Source organism: Centroberyx affinis, unplaced genomic scaffold (assembly GCF_046629955.1).
Source record: "Centroberyx affinis isolate AG114_WGS23_722 - 3 ecotype Tasmania unplaced genomic scaffold, CSIRO-AGI_Caff_v1 ptg003277l_1, whole genome shotgun sequence".
NCBI lineage: Eukaryota > Metazoa > Chordata > Actinopteri > Beryciformes > Berycidae > Centroberyx > Centroberyx affinis.
This window is the reverse complement of record NW_027281294.1, coordinates 106,347-123,795: the sequence shown is the minus strand read 5'-3', so window position 1 is coordinate 123,795 and position 17,449 is coordinate 106,347. Positions and strand designations below refer to the sequence as shown.

Here is a 17,449-nt window from a genome sequence, read left to right as displayed (position 1 = left end):
TTTCTCACCAGAAACAGTAATGTAATACCTCGAAAACCAAATGTAAGACATAAAATGCTCTATCTCAGTCAATTCAAAACCTTTTTAAAAAGGTCTTGACTTTAGATAATTCCCGACATTTTTAAACTTTTCAAGATGCAGATGCCTTTTGGTAAGTTTGTCTACTGTGCCAACATCGAGGACAAATAAAATATTTGCATATTTGTGCAGCCATGACATCAAATTCCATTCTAAACATCTATTTTGCTGGTTCAAGCTGCAGCGGACAAAAATTTAAACTTTAAATGGCGATGCACATCCATTGTGTTTATATCTCAGTCACTGTATGCAGTACAAACTTCATTCAAATTTCAAACTGCCAACCGCCACTATATTTTGTATTTGTATTTATTGTCATTTCCTGTGCTTATCAACACTGACTACTACTACTACTACTAACAAAACAGAAGTTCCAAAGTGCTTGACAAGCGGGCATTAAAAAAACAACAGTAAGAAAGAAGCAAAAAATAATAGTATAGAAGAAACAATACAGTAATAAAGTATTATTATAAAGTATATTTTGTGTGTGTGTGTGTGTGTGTGTGTCCATACCTCCATGTATACTAGTTGTATGCGCTGCAGGAGGAAGTGGAGGGTGAGCTCAGAGCCTTGGACAGTAACCGGGTTTTTAATGTGGGACCGGACGAAATCACAGCACTTAGTCCAATCACCGAAATACACAAAGGCCTGGAGGAAGAGAGGAGAGGAGAGGAGAGGAGAGGAGAGGAGAGGAGAGGAGAAGAGGAGAGGAGAGGAGAGGAGGCTGTATCAACGTCAAATATCCGTCATTGGTCACTTGGGCCGATATTCGATAACGATATCATCCCGGTAACTATGGTGACGTAGGGGTGTGTGTGTGTGTGTGTGTGTTAGACCTCCCTTACCCTCCTCTGTAGCGGCAGCACTGTCACGTTGTAGTACATGGAGTAAATGTCCTGTCTGTCCAGGTAGGGCCACACCAGCCGGGCCACGTCCTCCTGCATGTAGCCTCCCTCCGGCAAACCGGTCATCATGATGCCGTTGGGCAGCGGAGCGGAGCGGCTGCTCACCGTCTGCAGGAGACAACAGAGTGGTTATGTTCACACTGCAGCACGAAGTGGCTCGATTCTGACACTTCTCCCTCTCATTTGACTCAGATTAGAAGTTTCCCAATCGACGTGAACAGAAAAAAGCTGCATGGACGAACAAAGGGACTGAAAAGGGACCAATACTATGAAACTGAAACAAACAAGCAAATAGTAAACATGTTGTCCCCCACCAGTGATGTAGTTCCACCCTTGGGTCAGTCAGTGATTCCTGCTTTACCACTGGGTCCCCATTCATTGTCAATGCCGCCCCCTAGCGGCACAAAGTCAACATTACAGTGTGACTAACTAACGAACGGAGACCAATCCATAGTCCCCCCTTTGGTGGGGGACAATGATGGTGCTTTTTGAAGGATAGCAGGTAACTGCATTAAGTGAAATTTTCTGACCACTAGAGGGTGACAGAAACCACAAGACAGTTGTAAATAACACTCAGCACTACGGAAACCTAACAGCACACACATTGGAAGACACCGTGCATAAACACGAACAGCTAAGCTAACCGTGCCTACAGGGAAATGTCGCCCAGTACCAGACTCTCCTTGCCAGATTTTCCTCCCACTGAAGGTTTCATGTCCCACAATGACAAGTGAAGCAGGTTTACTAGTTGAACAAGTTTACTAGTTGAACAAGTTTACTAGTTTAACAAGTTCACTAGTTTAACAAGTTTACTAGTTTAACAAGTTCACTAGTTTAATAAGTTTACTAGTTTAACAAGTTTACTCGCTCGTTTCATGGATTCCGCCATTACAAGAAAATTTTCAGGAATGGGAGGGGAGAGTGCTGCTTTCTGCGAGGGAGGAGACAAGCTAGTTTAAAAAAAAAAAAAAATGTATAGGTCCTGAATGTTTCAGGAGGAGCTTCTATCAGGAGCTGAATTTGACAACAAGCTTTGGAAAAGAGGTGAAAAGAGGCGAAAACAGCAACACAGCTGCTGCGGTGTGGATGTTAACGGTGAATTTCAGTTGATTTTATTTCCAAAATGGCTGTATATTTTGGAGTAATGCCACAGAGAAAAGTGGGAGGGGTTGAAAGAGAGAAATGGACTTACCTCAATGTCATCCAATCCTGTGATTGTCAGGTACTCTAAGAGAAGACAATGACAATAAGAGTGAGACGGAGAGTGAAAACAAGGCTTTCTAGCTGCTGCTTCTTCGACAAATACTGCACTAAAAAAATTTTAATATGTCAAGGTGCAAAACTGTAATACAATTCCTGAAACTGGGTCAAATAATTGTGATTAACAGTCAATCAGGTTTAACTTTTTAACCATAATCATACAGCTCTATAAAGCATGGTAAAAACTGGCAATATTGAAATATTTAATCTCATTTCAATCCCCAGCGATTGAAACTACTCAAGATGTTAATGTAAGATTTAAATAAATAAACAAAAAAACACACTCTCTCTCTCACCTGGGATGTTGAACCAAGGAGAAGCAGTGGCAAAGAAGAAGGGAAAAGCTCTCAGCGTCATGTAGAACGGTGGAACGGACCCGGGGGGAACGGCAACGCCCGCTGTCGGGACGGTTGCCCCGGCGACGGCTTCCTTGTGGTCCGGCAGAGCGTTCTGAGGAAGTTTTGGCGCTGTAGATAAAGCAAGAAACGAGTCTCCTTTAATTATATCTGAACAGCGACAAAACACTGATTTTTGCAAATTATGGGCATTAATTAAAACGGCTGAATTAAAAACAGCAGAAATTTGTCAAATTTCTTCAATACTGTTCCCTTAAAGTGGATTTGTTTTTTTTGTTGTGGTTGATAAAGGAATTATTGTGGAATTCATTTGTGGAATAAACACTGATGATTTTCTGGATCGTCTGTAAAATATCTGTTCTCCAGAAATCGTTTCTCTCCATCGTGGATTTATGAACTCTAGTTGGTGCATCTGATTATCGCCGAGTGTATTTTTTTTGTTTTTGTCTTCAGATGAAAGCATGAAATACGGCGTGACACTGAAAAACAACCACAACCTGCCCAATACCGATTATAGCTGGGTACCATTTGAAAATCTCTACCTTGAATTTGATATCGGTACCAAAACCTTACTTTTTCTACTACATTTTCGGATTATCAAATCATTTTTCCCATTAGTTTTCCTCAACTAAAAGAAATAACATTTGACGTCTTAAGCCTGAAATTGTTACGTGTTTATTTTTTTCTACACTTCAACAAACTTGCTTACTGTTTGCTGTGCAGGAGCCTTGTGGTTCCTGCAGCCTGATGACTTGGTAGCCGGGGAGCGGCTGCAGGTGGCTGAACCAAACCCCGAGCCGGTCTGCGTCCTCCGCGGACTCAAACTCTATATACGCCTGGAACACACACAGACACACACACACGCACACACGCACACACACACACAGACAGAGGAGACAAGTGAGAGAGAGTCGGGCTGCAACCAACGGTTACTTTCACTGTTCTTTTGATTAATTAATTTTGATTAACCATTTAGTCTATAAAATAACAAAAATGGGGCAAATATCGATGGACAATAAATTGATTTCATTATCGTTTATTGTCTGTCAGTGGGATCATATTGTGATTTAAAAGCACTGACAAAATGAGGTATGGTAGGAATATTATTTGAAAATTTCTGTTTTGTTTGACATCACACCTAACATTACCGTTCAATGGGATGGACATTAATTTGATTGTATAATGGGATTTTGCCATATTGTGAGACCAAAGCGTGTGTGTGTGTGTCTACCTTGGTCAGCAGAGGCAGGTAGTTCTTGACGCCTCCTATCTTTGACAGCGCCGCCCTGAGGTGCCTGGCCTCGTCCGACGCCACGTTCCAGACACCCACCACTCGCACGCACGCCGCTTTGATCTCAGCCGCAGACTGGAGGAGGAGACAGGAAGTCGGGTCCCACGCCAGGAAGTAAACAGGAAGACAGAGACACTGGGTGAGTTTTAAAAATCGGGGTTTCCGGTTTACAGTTTTTATGTTGAAAACTACTAGAAGTCTTTGCAAGCTGCTGCCCTTGTTATCTTGTCTCCCGGTTATTATTAAAATAATTACTATTTCTTTGCCAGGGCCGGCCGACTTTTTCCTCGAACAACTTAATAAGCCGGCTGTAAACACTTTGCGATCTCAGGAAAGTAGTTCCGTAGCACCGAAAATAGTCCCCGGCGTAGTGAAGAATTTGTTCCCATATGAATTTGATTTGGTAATAACTACAACAGCCTGACTTTTCGTGGTAACAGTTAGCGATTTTAAAAATGTAAACTATGTCTTTGTGAGCTGTATTTCAAGGTTTTTAGCTTACAGTGTGTGTGTGTGTGTGTGTGTGTGTATGTTACTTACGGCACCGCTCAGGGTCATCAGACATCTATAAAAGCCGACCTGAAACAGACACATCAGAGCAGACAGTGTTGAGTGGAATATTCCTTCAATGAAGATTCAATAAGGAAAAGTAATCCTGCTGCTCTGTAATTCACTGCATGAAGCAAATGTCGCTGCACTTCTGACGCTCAAGTCTCAAGCCAAGTCTCAAGTCTAAATGTAGATTACCAAGTCAAGTCCAAGTCAAGTCCATGTCATTAATGTCAAGTCTCAAGTCTAAATGTAGAACAGCAAGTCAAGTCAGAACAAATCAAAGAGTCCAGTATCAATTTAATATCTTAAAGAAAACTAAATATCATAATATAATAGGACTTTTCAATGCAGTATGGTTTTAATAGGATAAAAACTTGGTAAGAGCATCATGAGTTTGATTTCTATAATCAGTTTCAACTTCAATAAATTCAATCATTCCATACAAATTCAGAAAACAGAATTTAAATTCAGTCGTCTGCTGGAACAAATCTCATCACTTTCAATCTGAGTCATTTACACAAACACAAGATCTCAAGTCAAGACTTTAGAAACCTTTTCAAGTCATCAGAGTACAAGTCAGAGTCAAGTCCCAAGTCACCAGAACCCAAGTCAAGTCAAGTCTCAAGTCTTCTCTTCATGCATCAAGTCGAGTCTCAAGCAGTTAAAACTGAGACTCGAGTCTGACTTGAGTGCAAGTCACATGACTCGAGCCCCCACCTCTGCTATGTATGGCTGTATATAGTGTGTATGTGTGCGTGTGTGTCCTCACCATTGACATAGAGATGTCTTCTCCCACTATGTGTAGGCCGAGTGTCGACCCTTTGAACAGCAGAGGCCTTTTCTTAAAATGCTCCAGCAAGTCGAACAGCTTCGCGCCCGACGGCATCTGGACGACGGCCTGGAAGGAAAACCAGCCACACAAAACAGACTCATCACTGCGGACAGATCAGATCAGATGAATCTCTAAAATATACTCTGCAATACTCTGTCGAATAATAAATATCTTTCAGCGCTAGGGCTGGGCGATATGGACCAAAAATCATATCTCGGTATTTTTAGGCTGAATGGCGATATACGATATATATCTCGGTATTTTCTACGAAGTGGGCTAAATGTTCAGTTGTAAGTAGGGCTGGGCGATATGGACAAAATCAAACATCACAATATTTTTGACCAAATACCTCGATATCGATATTGCGACAATACTGTAGGGATGATTATTGGTGCTTTCACAAAATATTTACACAATGAGATTTTTGATAAATAATCATCAGTAATGTGGATATAATGACTAAGTGGGTAAAGGCAAATAATAGAACAGCTAGAACAGTCTGGTAAGTTCAGAAAATGACATCACTTTACTGTAATGCAGCCTTTAAAACCAGGAAAAGACAACACTTATGCCATATCACGATATTACGATATCCAAAATCTAAGACGATATCTAGTCTCATATCACGATATCGATATAATATTGATATATCGCCCAGCCCTATTCAGCGCTAATATCGTGTGTAATGGAAACAGAAGAACAAAAAAACAAAAACAAATCCATAGTCCCGCCCCGATTTCATCACCATGGTGGGACAAAAGAAATAAACCCCAGCATCAGAATATGGGATGAATAAAGCAAACGTCCCTACCATGCGCTCTTGAGGCACAACAAAGATTCTGTCTGCATGATTATCGAATCCAAACGGCGTCAGCAGTTTGGCGATGTCGTCCTCGGTGTAGTAGTGGTCGTAGCACCGCGGCAAGTTGGTTATCATCATGTGCCTGAGCTTAAGCGTTACGAACTGGGGAAATGGAGAGACAAAGACAAGAGAAAGTCAAAGGCACAGCACCCGGACAGACAGATGCATTTCGCATTACAGATGTATGACTATCATATATAACATATATAACAGTTTATAGACGTATACAAGTGATGTGAGGAAACCTACCCGACGCCTGTGCCAGGGCTCCCCGCTGAGGCATCCTGCGGGAGAGATGACAAGAGAGAGAGAAAGAGAGACAGGGGGAGAGAGAGAGAGAATGACAGAGGGAGAGACAGAGGGAGAGAGAGACAGAGGGAGAGAGAAAGTGACAGAGGAAGAGAGAGAGAGAGTGACAGAGGAAGAGAGAGAGAGAGAGAGTGAGGGAGAGTGACAGAGGGAGAGAGAGAGAGAGAGACAGAGGAAGAGAGAAAGAGACAGAGGGAGAGAGAGAGAGAGAGTGTGATAGAGGGGGGAGAGAGAGAGAGTGAGGGAGAGTGACAGAGGGAGAGAGAGAGAGAAAGAGAGACGGGGGAGAGAGAGAATCACAGGGAGAGACAGAGAGAGAGTGTGATAGAGGGGGAGAGAGAGAGAGAGAGAGTGAGGGAAAGTGACAGAGGGAGAGAGAGAGAATGACAGAGGGAGAGAGAGAGAGAGAGAGAGACAGAGGGAGAGAGTGACAGAGGGAGAGAGAGAGAGAGAGAGAGACAGAGGGAGTGAGAGAGAGAGAGAGAGAGGGAGAGCGTGAGAGGGAGAGAGACAGAGAGAAATATAAGAATCATGACCACGTTCACACATCTCTATAGCGATGCTCTCTTGTCCACACACCCACACACACACACACACACACACACACACACACCCACACACACACACCCACACACACACACACACACACACACTAGAGTTCCAATGATATGGGCTTTTGAAGGCTGATAGCAATACTCTTGGCTTAGAGTTGACAGTTTGTGTCCATATTCACCATCTTAACATTTGACAATTTTCATGCCAAAAAAAACAATTATTACAATACATAATATTATACAATTATTCAGCATTTCCCCAAGATTTTTGGGAAAAAAATAAAATAGAAAAAAATAAATAATAATAATTTGAAATAACATTTGAACAATCAAGGGACACTAAAACTCTCCACTGAAACCCACACTGACTGACTCACCAATTTTTAATAAAAGGCCCCACACATACACACACTCTGCCTCTCTAATCTCTTACTTATTGGCCTGAGACGCAGAGTTTGGGTTTTCAATGCTGTCGCCGTGGTAACCGCATCCGAACCAGGCGTGGACGCTGCCGGTGGCCGGTCGGTCACCGGTGTCGTCGCGGCGGTCTGCGGTGCTTCGGCAGGCACGGCGGAGTCTTCGTCATCGGCTTCCGTCTCCGACTCCCTCGCTGCCGCCGCATCTTCAAGTGAAAGTTCATTTAAGGAAATTTAAGGAATGGATTTTGAAAGCTAGTCTCCACAGGGTAGAATCAGGAGGAGACTTTTTCTTTATCATAAAATATAATTATATATTATATTATGAAATTACGAAAGTACATAACGTAATAGTGTGAAAATACATAATTCAAAAAGGAAAAAGAAATTACATTACAGCATTATATACACATTTTCCACAAACATCACATACACCTAGGCTTGGGCCGATATTCGATAATACAGAATATCGCGATGTTCACGGGAATATTGCGATATTTTCTGCGATATTGAACACACCTTGTGTTGCTTAAATTACATAACTAATCATAGTTGTAGTGAGGCATTTTACTTTTCCACAATCAGCCTGTTTTCCAAAAAAATAGCAGGAATGAGCAAATTACACCAAATGCTCATTGTCTGTTTCCTCCTAGTTATTATTATGATTATTTTTAGCAGCCTCGAAATTTGATGTAAGAGTCGAAATTTGATGTAATTTGAAAAGAAATAAAATGAAATACAAATACATCGCCCAAGCCTATCTCTGCCACATTCAGATGCTTTCAATGCAATGTACTTCACCATCCACCCCTCCCTTCACCCCCCCCATCAATCGGTCTAAAACATACCTTTTTGCTGTGTTGTCGTCTCCAACTCCGACCCCTTATCGCCCGACTCTTTCTGCGTTTCCTCCACGGCTTCTTTGGCCGGGCTCCCCGTTCCTTGCCGCTCGGTTTCCGAAGACTCCCCTCTTGTCTCCGGCGTTTTTACCGCCGAGTCCGATTCCGGTAAGGCGTTCCGCGGTGCCTCGGGGGCCGAAGCTTTGGCGTTCGTTTCCGGGCTTTCGGTAGCGGTTCGGGGGCTCTGGGGCTTGACGTCTGAAGGTTCGGGCGTAGTTTCTGCGGCCGTGGGCGGAGGAGCGGGGCACTCGGGTGGAGAGACATTTGATTCGGGCTCAAGATTTGATTCGGGCTCAATCGCACCAGTTTGGGGTTGACCGTCTTTGGGTTTGTCTGCTAGCATTTCAGGTGCGACTCCAGCAGTTTTCAGTTCTGCCCCCTCGCCCTCAAGACCGCTTTCCACTTCCATGAGCTCTGCCGCCTCAACTCCCGTTTCCCCAAATTCTGCCTCCATAGGTTCGGCTTCCTGTAACTCTGCTTCCTCGACTTCGGCTTTGTCAGGTTCTGTCTGAGGCTTCGTTTCAGCAGCCGGCACGTCTGTAGCTTCGACCGCCTCGGGTGCGTCTTCGCGACCCTTCGCCACCACCGGAGGATCTTTCCCCGTGGTTTCCAGTTCCTCGGGTTTCCGATTCTCCGCCATTTCTGGTTTAGGAGCAGGGACATCAGGCTGATTTTCAGGAGCCTTGGACTTGGATCCCGAGCTCTTGGTCTTAGCGGCTGTTCCTTTTGTCTTTGCTTTTGTCACAGCTCCCTTCGCCACCTTGCCCGTTTTGGTTGTGTGCCTGGTTGTGGCGGTTTTCGCTTTGGACACCAAGACTTTTGCTTTAGTGAGAGACGCCGCGCCTTTACTTGAGGCTTTGGCGGAAATCTTCTGATTGGTCGTGCGTTTGGCCGTGGTTTTTTTCAGGTCGGTGGGTAAAGACATCAGAGGCTTTATGGTTTTAGGCGTAGGAAGCAGAGGCTTTTTAGGTGTAGGCAGCAGAGGCTTTTTAGTGGTGGTGGTGGTGCTGGTTGTGGATTTCTCGGTATGACATTTGGAGAGAGTGGAGCGGACAGGCTTTCTATGGACAAGAGAGACAGAGTTGCGTGGATCAAGGAGGAGAAAAAGGGCAATACGGAAGTCAAAGGCCACGGTTTGTATTTCCCATCTTTTGAGCTTTTGCTTGAAAAAAAAGCTTCTCACTTAATTTTTGTCATTGTTCCATTAAAATGTAACATAACAGATAGATATTGAGATAGATATTAGATATTTTGACACTTTGTAATGTTCTTGACTGCAACATCGGATTGTACGATTTAAGTTTCAATCCCTAGATCATCTATAGTAAGGGAGGAAATGGTAAAGAATGCCAGGGTAAAAAAAAACAAAAACAAAACAAAACAAAAAACTTACTTCTCAGAAACATTTTTTTGTTCCACAGAATAGTTCTCCTGCAGACAAAACGACAGAGACATGAAGTTTGGATTATTTGGAACATTTTGAATATTGGCAACCTGTCAAACAGATGTTAATATGTACATTTCTCAGGAAGAACGGAAGGATGGACGGACAAAAGAAAGACAGAAAGACGGAAAGAAAGAAAGAAAGAAAGATTCTTAAGTGTGTGACTGTGTGTGCTTTACCTTAATAGCGACTGGAAATCCTTTAATGGTGAAGTTCTTGCTGCTGGTCAAAGCCTTGGCGTCTTCCTTTCTCTCAAAACACACAGTGGCCTGCACACACACACACACACACACACTTGTATTACTATAACTGTCAGGACCTTCCGCTGACTACATTTAAAAGCGTCCATCAAATGGCAAATGTTCAGGGAGGATTTTTGTGAAAACCTCCTTTTTTGTGTAAGAAAGACGAAGGGTTGATGGATGGTGGATTGACACGCACACTTCCCAGTTTCCTTAGCAGTAAAACCGTGGTGGTTTTGCCAAATTGCTCCACGGCAGAGACCACTTCTTTGTGAGACAGACAACTAGGAATCCCCTGCAGCGTCACCAAGCCTGTGCCCTGGGTAGAGCGCCTAGCGGGCTGTACATGGAGAGAGAGAGGGAGAGAGAGAGAGAGAGAGAGAGACAGGATGTTTAGTATCAAGGTAATCAAGAAAAAATGGAGACACAAGGAGATTTCTTGTGATTTAAAAATTGGCTATTTAAGAAAGAAAGAGATGGTTATTGTCAAATTTCACCAGCTAGTTTCATTATTTAACACACACACACACACACACACACACACACACACACACACACACCCCTACCTTAGCCTTTGTGGAGGAACTCCTGTCTGTGGAGCTCATCCCCGAGCTGGACTTTGCTTCTGACGACAATTTACTCGCCACCTTCTTCCTCGCGGATGAAGACGAGGAAGAGGAAGAGGCGGCGGAGGAGGATCTCTTTCCCGCCGCAGACGGAGGAGACGAGGAGTGTTTTCCTCCTTTAGAGGAGGAACAGGAGGAGGAGGACTTCATCTTGGCTAGCTCGGCCAGTAAGGCAGGAGCCAGAGATTTAACCACGGCCTCCAGGTCAGTCTGGTGCGACAGGGAGTGGACAGCTGGAGGGGACGAAGACGAGGAGACGGTCATGTGACATTTATACCTAATGAATTAATGAATTAATAAGGATGGGACGATATAGCGAAATTCAATATATCGCAATACAAACATGTGACAATACGTATCCTGGAGCAGAAAAATTAATGGTGATATTAGCTCCATGTTATTCTGCTGTAGTAATCACAAATGAGACGCTTGACCATCACAATTTCACAAGCTCTCCATCCAAATTATATTATTGTCACTTTGTAATGACAGTCTAGCAGCCAATGGCATCGCTAGAAAGATCTGTGGCTCAGAAATAAACAGAATTCTGCACAGTCAGACTTTGTTGTTGCGTATCGAATTGTAATGTGAGAGATAAGTACATCGTCCCAGCCCTATTTTATTAATGTCTATATATCTGTTAATCATCAATTTCAGCTCTCTTGCTCCCCAGTTGATCAGCTGCCTTTTATCTCTTTTATGGAGAGTACAGTGATGTTGTGCTACTTGGATTGGTAGCTAGTGTTAGCAACTGAAACATTGGCAAACATACCTTACAGCATATTACATACACACATAGAGGTAATGCTTATATAACAGTGCACTTTATTGTAAAATCCCACTACGGACTCCCACTGATCTGTCTATATATAAATGCATTTAAAAGTCTGTTTTCTCTCACATGATGTTTCCAGCAGTTTCTTGGCCAGTCTCTCAGCACTGTTGCCCTGCTGCTGCCGGCGGCCGGTCGACCTCCCGGGTGACGGCCGTCTCTCATGGCTCCTGGAGCGAGAGCGGCGCCGGTGAGAGGAGGAGGAGGAGGAGGAGGGAGGGTCACGCCGCGGGGAGCGGGAGTGAGACCGGGACCTGGACAGATTACACAGTTCAGCGTTTCACAAGGAACTCGGGAATACTCAGGAAGGACTAGCTCTATGTCATCTGTATCCCACTGACCTGCGACTGTGTCTGGAGCTGTGAGGAGATCGGGAGCGGGCCCGGTGCGTCTCCCTCGCCTTCCTCCCCGCCGAGCCATGGTGACGGCGAGGACTGGGCGAGCGGGAGCGGGAACGGGAACGGGAACGGGAACGGGAGCGGGAACGGGAGCGGGTATGGGAGCCGCTTCCGTGTCTGGGTTTCGGGCGCCGCTGCTGTGAACTCTGGGAAGAGTAGGAGGTGGAGGGCTGGGCGTCTCTACCCGCGGGACTGGAGAGAGCGCTGGAGGAGAGAAGGATGGAGGGATGAATTAGCTAAAATCAGCAGGCTAGACACTAGAAAATGGATTTGGTCGTTTAGTGTTGGAGAAATTCACCTGGACACGTGTGCTATCTCACCATCCCAGTCTGGGTATCTGGGGGAAAAACAATTCAAACACATTTAGTATTACCTATCTAACATGCCATTAACACAATAAGCAAGTCACAGTATACAGGAAACATTTTGACACCAGTAAACAAGGGGTTCATAAAAACCATCCTACCTCAAAAAAAGACTTAAATGAATACAAAAAAATTGAATCATTTTACTCTGGCTTTACGCTGGTTTTGGATAGTGCGCAGTGATGTTTTTCGTTTTGATCCCTGTGGCTCTCAACAGAAACCCTAATGAACCCCTGGTTTTTAAGAGTGTAGCATAAAAAACAAAAAAAACAAAACACTGACTGTTTTCGGAGGAGTTTGCAGCTCTCAAGGTGAAGGCTGGTGTTCTGGTGGGAGATCCAATCCTAGTAGTCAAAACAACACACACACACAGCATTTAGACAGGTGTTATGGTAACCATCATCACTACTACTATCAACTTCATTATCACAACCACCACTGCTGTGGTTATCTTTGTTTACAAATATCTTTTATTCAACATCAAGCAGTCTTGAAAAGTTCCTCAGGTCTTCTTCGTCTGTTCCTCACTGCCGGTCTCCAGTCTGTCGTCGTACATAAATGAAAAGATACAGTCCCAAAGTGTCAAATCCTGTTTCTCTGCTCTTGCAAATATGAGAAAAGAATCGATAAATGTCCACGTTAAGCAGCATACCTACAAGATTCATGATAGAAAAGAAAAAACAGAAAAAGAAAAAAATCTTTCCATCTACCAGTCTTCAGCAAACGGCAGCCACCTTAAAATCAAAAACCCCACATCCGCTGGGAAAAACCTTGAGCCTGAGTGGGGAGCTTGGACATTAGGCAGCAGATTAGGGAGTGAATGATTAAATGCTGTGTTTGTGCCGTGGCTTAGGTACAAGCTAAACACAGTGGGGAGAGATGAGGCTGTAAACAAGTACCATCTGTGGACAAAGTTATAAAGGAAGACCAACGGGGGGGAAAAAAGTACACGGTCTAATACAGACACAATCATAAAAAAAAGGTCTTCTTCTTGGGTTCTTGATTCAGTCAGTGTCTTGTTGTGAAGTTGCGTGAGGTTTGGTGAAGCTCAGCAGAGTTCACAGTCAGGTGTAGGATCGGGACAAAACAAGAAACGTAGAAAATACTGAGACAATCGGAGTTGGGGCAAGGGGCGGAAGGACATGTACCAGGAAATGAGGGGGGAGAAAAACACAAGTTGGTGTGTCATTGTTGAGTCTTTTGAGTGTCCAAAAAAAACAAAAAAAAATCCTGAAAACATTGAAAAACAGACACAGAACAAATCCTTGGTGACTCTTATCTGTGTGTGTTTGTGTGGTTTGTGATGTCTGATGGTTGTCGGTGAACTTAAAGTTCATAGTACAAGTTTTGCTCCATAATGACATATCCACAGTTAGAAATGCAGGTTATACAAATGGTTACATATTGAACAATAGCATAAAATAAAGACAAATGACAATATTTTTATAACAAAGTACCATAAATCCTTAGCTGGTAAAAATGATAACTCTTCCACAGACTAGATTCCATTTTAGAAATATTGAATGATGTTAATGAGGATGGATGTATAATGCTGTGAAAATGAACTCTTCAAATCTACTAATATATTATATAACATATATATAATGCTGACTCAGGTCTACTTCAACATGAAAACAATTAGAATGCTTTATCAAAATGTGTTACTGATACTCATATAATTAGCATAAAGGACAAAAAAGATACAAATCATACATTCACTATGTTTCAAAAAGAAAACTGTCAAGAATATTATGACAATAAACAACAGAAAATTACAATGTAAAACCTTCAAGAACAACTAAACAAATTGGCAAAACATTTGAAACATCTGGGATAGTATTCCAAAATGAAAGAGAAAAGGCAAACAGCCGCCTTCCATCAACCTCCGACAAAGTAATTCTTCAGTTTTGTGGCATCTTCCTCATCGGTCTTCAAGCTCTTGGTGCCATGGTCGACAACTGACTCAGAAGTTGGTGGCTTTTCTCCATTTTTTTTATTTTACATAAAATTCTTCAACATATCACTCACTGCGGGTCCGGCAATGGCCGACACACATCAGTGATTGATCCTCAACGGTCTAAACTACACATTAATTTATCTGTCAGCAGCTTTACAGGTCTCAACTCACTCAAGTCACATGCATGCTGCTGTAGCAAATTACACAAAAATCCTAATTGTAACTCTAAATTACAGATGACAACATACAGTCAGCCATGGTTAGCTTTACAGAAACAATTTGGTACATCAAACATTTAGATTGAAGTACATCAACATAAGTCTGGTATGAGTCTTTTACCAATCATAAATGTTAAACAATCCCTCCAGGAGTTTGCAATCCAAGTTTTTTTTTTCAGAAATCCACAGCTCCCCCCAAATATTGTAGGGAATTATTGAGAATTTAAGACCCTTACACCAAAACCCTCACTGCAAATAATCAAGAATTCTAACTGGTATTTTCAATCAAAAAGAACAAACAAAAAGTAAACACTGCACAAACTCCTAGAGGGAGAGATAACAGAGCACGGTCTTCTACTCACCTTCATCTGAGCACATTCCTTGTTACACAGAGAACAGGTATGTGGAAAGATTCTGGGAGTGGCCGCCGTATAGTCGGTCATCATGGTCGGCGTTGGCAACCTCTTGCCGGCTGTAACCTTTGCCAGCGGCTGCCTGATGGAATGCGGCACGGTCATACGCATGAGGTTCACCTGGCCCGGGATTGGAGGAGGTGGATGACTGACCATGAGAGGACCGCCGGGGATAAACACTGGAGGTCGCATGGCGTAAGAGGCGTCGGCGACGCTGTGGATGTGAGGAGCGGGAGGAGCAGTTTTCATTGGAGGGAAAACCGGAGGCCACATCGTCTGCTGCATCTGCATCGGTGTCTGCTGCATCTGCATCGGTGTCTGCTGCATCTGCATCGGTGTCTGCTGCATCTGCTGCTGTGTCTGCTGCTGCTGCTGTGTCTGCTTCTGCATCTGCTGCTGCTGCTTCTTTTGACACTCAAGTCCAACTGTTGACCCTTGAGTTTGACCCTGATCCCGAGCTCCATTGCCATCGTTGCTACCGAGGACCACGAGGCTGGGTCGGCTGGGGTTCACGCCACGGACCAGAGTGGAGGGTGGGCGGGCTTTTGATGGTTCCCTCACCGGAATGGGTTTGGAGGCTTCGGAGTCGAGGACTCTCTTGTCTGTGTCTTTCTTCAGAAGTGAGATGGAACTCTGGATCAGCTGCGAGGTCTGGTCTGGTCTCGGGGACTGTTTGGTTGGGACTTGGCTTGGGGGAGGCGCAGAGCTCAGCATTGAACTGTAAGAAGAGCCGAGACCGGTAACAGAACTCGGGTCACGGGAAGAACCCAAGGCGGCGCATTTCACCAATCCCGTTTTTTTCAGCAGTGGCTCTAGGCTGTGGCCGCTACTAGCGTAACTGTCCATCATCAACATGCTGCCACTTCCACCACTGCTAGCTCCGACGCTACTGCTCTTCCCACCGATCTTATCCCCACGCCCTCCAGTATATTTTCCAGTATGTCCATAGTCTATAACTTTACTCTGCTGGCGAATGGTAGGTGCCGTTTCTTCTTGTCGTATCTCCGCCCCTCCAGAACTACCCAAATGGTCCGATCTGCTCATGCCTCCGCTGTGTTGATGCTGGTGGTCCATTTTTGCCTCAGTTGCAGTTGCAGACCTCTTGGCCTTCTGGATGCGGATTTCACGTAGGATGAACGGCAAATTGGCAGGGGTGATCTGGTCCTCGGGGTAGGAGATGAGGTGTTCCAGGTCTTCCTTGTTGAGTCCAAAGTGCAAAAGAATGTTAGAGGCAGATTCTGAAGTGTATTTGGGTCGGCTGGACTCGGCAGCAGTCGCAGGCTTGCTGGACGCTGGATAATCTCCTAATCCTGGAATGGACGGCATGTTTTGAGCAGAGGACGAAGAGGATGAAGAGGATGATGAATAAAAATTAGAAGAGGCATCAGCAGTGGGCCTCTGGTAGCTCGACAACCAGTCCACTGAGCTACTACCACTTTGCTTGTCCGGGCGTCCGACCAAATGTCCAAGGGAAGCAGACGGCGAAGACACAGGATAGCCTGCGCTCATCCCCGCACCCGAGGAGAGCATCTCGTCCCTTGGATGGTTAGTTAGGCGAGGGACCGGGCCTGTGGGTTGTTGCTGTCTCTGGTGCATCGTTTGGCTTAGGAGCCTTACCTCTTCTCTGGCTCTGCTGATCTGCATGTCGATGGTGCTCTCCATATCAGTGTTGCGCATGGACCTACTCTGTCCGGGCCCGTAGCTCATCGATGGGGGCAGCATTGACGAGAGCATTCCCCCAGAGCTGCTGGGAGTCCCAGAGGAAGCTCCGGAAGAGCCGAGGCTAGACCCAGGGCCCAGGCGAGAAGATACCCCCAAAGGGTCCATCCCTGCCTGGGTACCTGAGAGTCCATACTGCCCCTGGGTGGGTCTTTGGGTTCCCGAGGCATAGGGGTTATACATGGGATGGGACATGGTGTTCGCAACCTTCAGAAGGTTAATGAGATTGATGGCCGCAGCAGTAGGGGAGGGGGGTGTTGTGGGTATATAGGGAGTAGGGGTGTTGGAGTTGGCTGTCAAGGTAGCGGCTCGGTTGCCAAAAGCGATTGTGTTGCTTATCTGCGTCAGGGCTAGCTGGGCTTTGATCTGAGCTAGCTGCAAGGAGGCAGCCTGCTGGCCGATCAGGAGCGAGCTCCCTGGGAGCCCTCCAATCAGGGGGCTCGTTAGGGGCCCGGGGGCAGGAGACGAGGCAGAACGCTCCAATAGCAACGCAAAGCTGAAAAAGTTAGCAGAACACAAAAGAAGGGTTATTGAATGGGACTGGATCTCAGGATCTCAGCATCTCAGAGGGATGAAATCATCATCTGGAAGGGTTTTGATAGATCCAGTCTGGTCCTTCATATCTGACACACACACTTCCTGGTTTCCGCTGGCAAGAAAGAACACAGCAGGCAAAAGCATGACAGCACAGGTACAGAGAGAGGAAACAAGGTAAATGCGGTTTAACAAGAAGCATAAAGAAAAGACACAATCTTACTCATTTCCTTTCCATGCTCATCTCTAATGAAATTAGTAAGATTGATACAAGCAAAAGCACACAAAGCACATTCCAAAATGTAACATTGCTCAGTTTCAAAATGACACACATTTTACCATTCAGAAAGATTCAGACAATTCTGAAAACATTGTGCTATATATTTA

The 17,449-nt window shown here is 44.6% G+C and overlaps 1 protein-coding gene across 1 annotated transcript in view; it reads right to left on the bottom strand.

Annotated features, from left to right (window-relative positions):
* LOC139660343 (uncharacterized) overlaps positions 1-17,449 on the bottom strand; it is a 47,092-nt gene that overhangs the window by 11,832 nt on the left and 17,811 nt on the right. The window contains exons 3-23 of the mRNA XM_071538454.1: positions 14,759-17,005; positions 12,504-12,565; positions 12,155-12,193; positions 11,800-12,060; positions 11,528-11,712; positions 10,567-10,859; positions 10,200-10,340; positions 9,938-10,027; positions 9,708-9,745; positions 8,264-9,375; positions 7,433-7,621; positions 6,386-6,420; positions 6,086-6,238; positions 5,212-5,340; positions 4,431-4,469; positions 3,831-3,965; positions 3,309-3,435; positions 2,540-2,710; positions 2,176-2,210; positions 924-1,091; positions 592-726 (exon numbers count right to left, since the gene is read on the bottom strand). Of these exons, the coding sequence (XP_071394555.1) occupies positions 592-726; positions 924-1,091; positions 2,176-2,210; positions 2,540-2,710; positions 3,309-3,435; positions 3,831-3,965; positions 4,431-4,469; positions 5,212-5,340; positions 6,086-6,238; positions 6,386-6,420; positions 7,433-7,621; positions 8,264-9,375; positions 9,708-9,745; positions 9,938-10,027; positions 10,200-10,340; positions 10,567-10,859; positions 11,528-11,712; positions 11,800-12,060; positions 12,155-12,193; positions 12,504-12,565; positions 14,759-17,005 (5,784 nt within the window). The remainder of the gene's footprint in view (positions 1-591; positions 727-923; positions 1,092-2,175; positions 2,211-2,539; positions 2,711-3,308; positions 3,436-3,830; positions 3,966-4,430; positions 4,470-5,211; positions 5,341-6,085; positions 6,239-6,385; positions 6,421-7,432; positions 7,622-8,263; positions 9,376-9,707; positions 9,746-9,937; positions 10,028-10,199; positions 10,341-10,566; positions 10,860-11,527; positions 11,713-11,799; positions 12,061-12,154; positions 12,194-12,503; positions 12,566-14,758; positions 17,006-17,449) is intronic.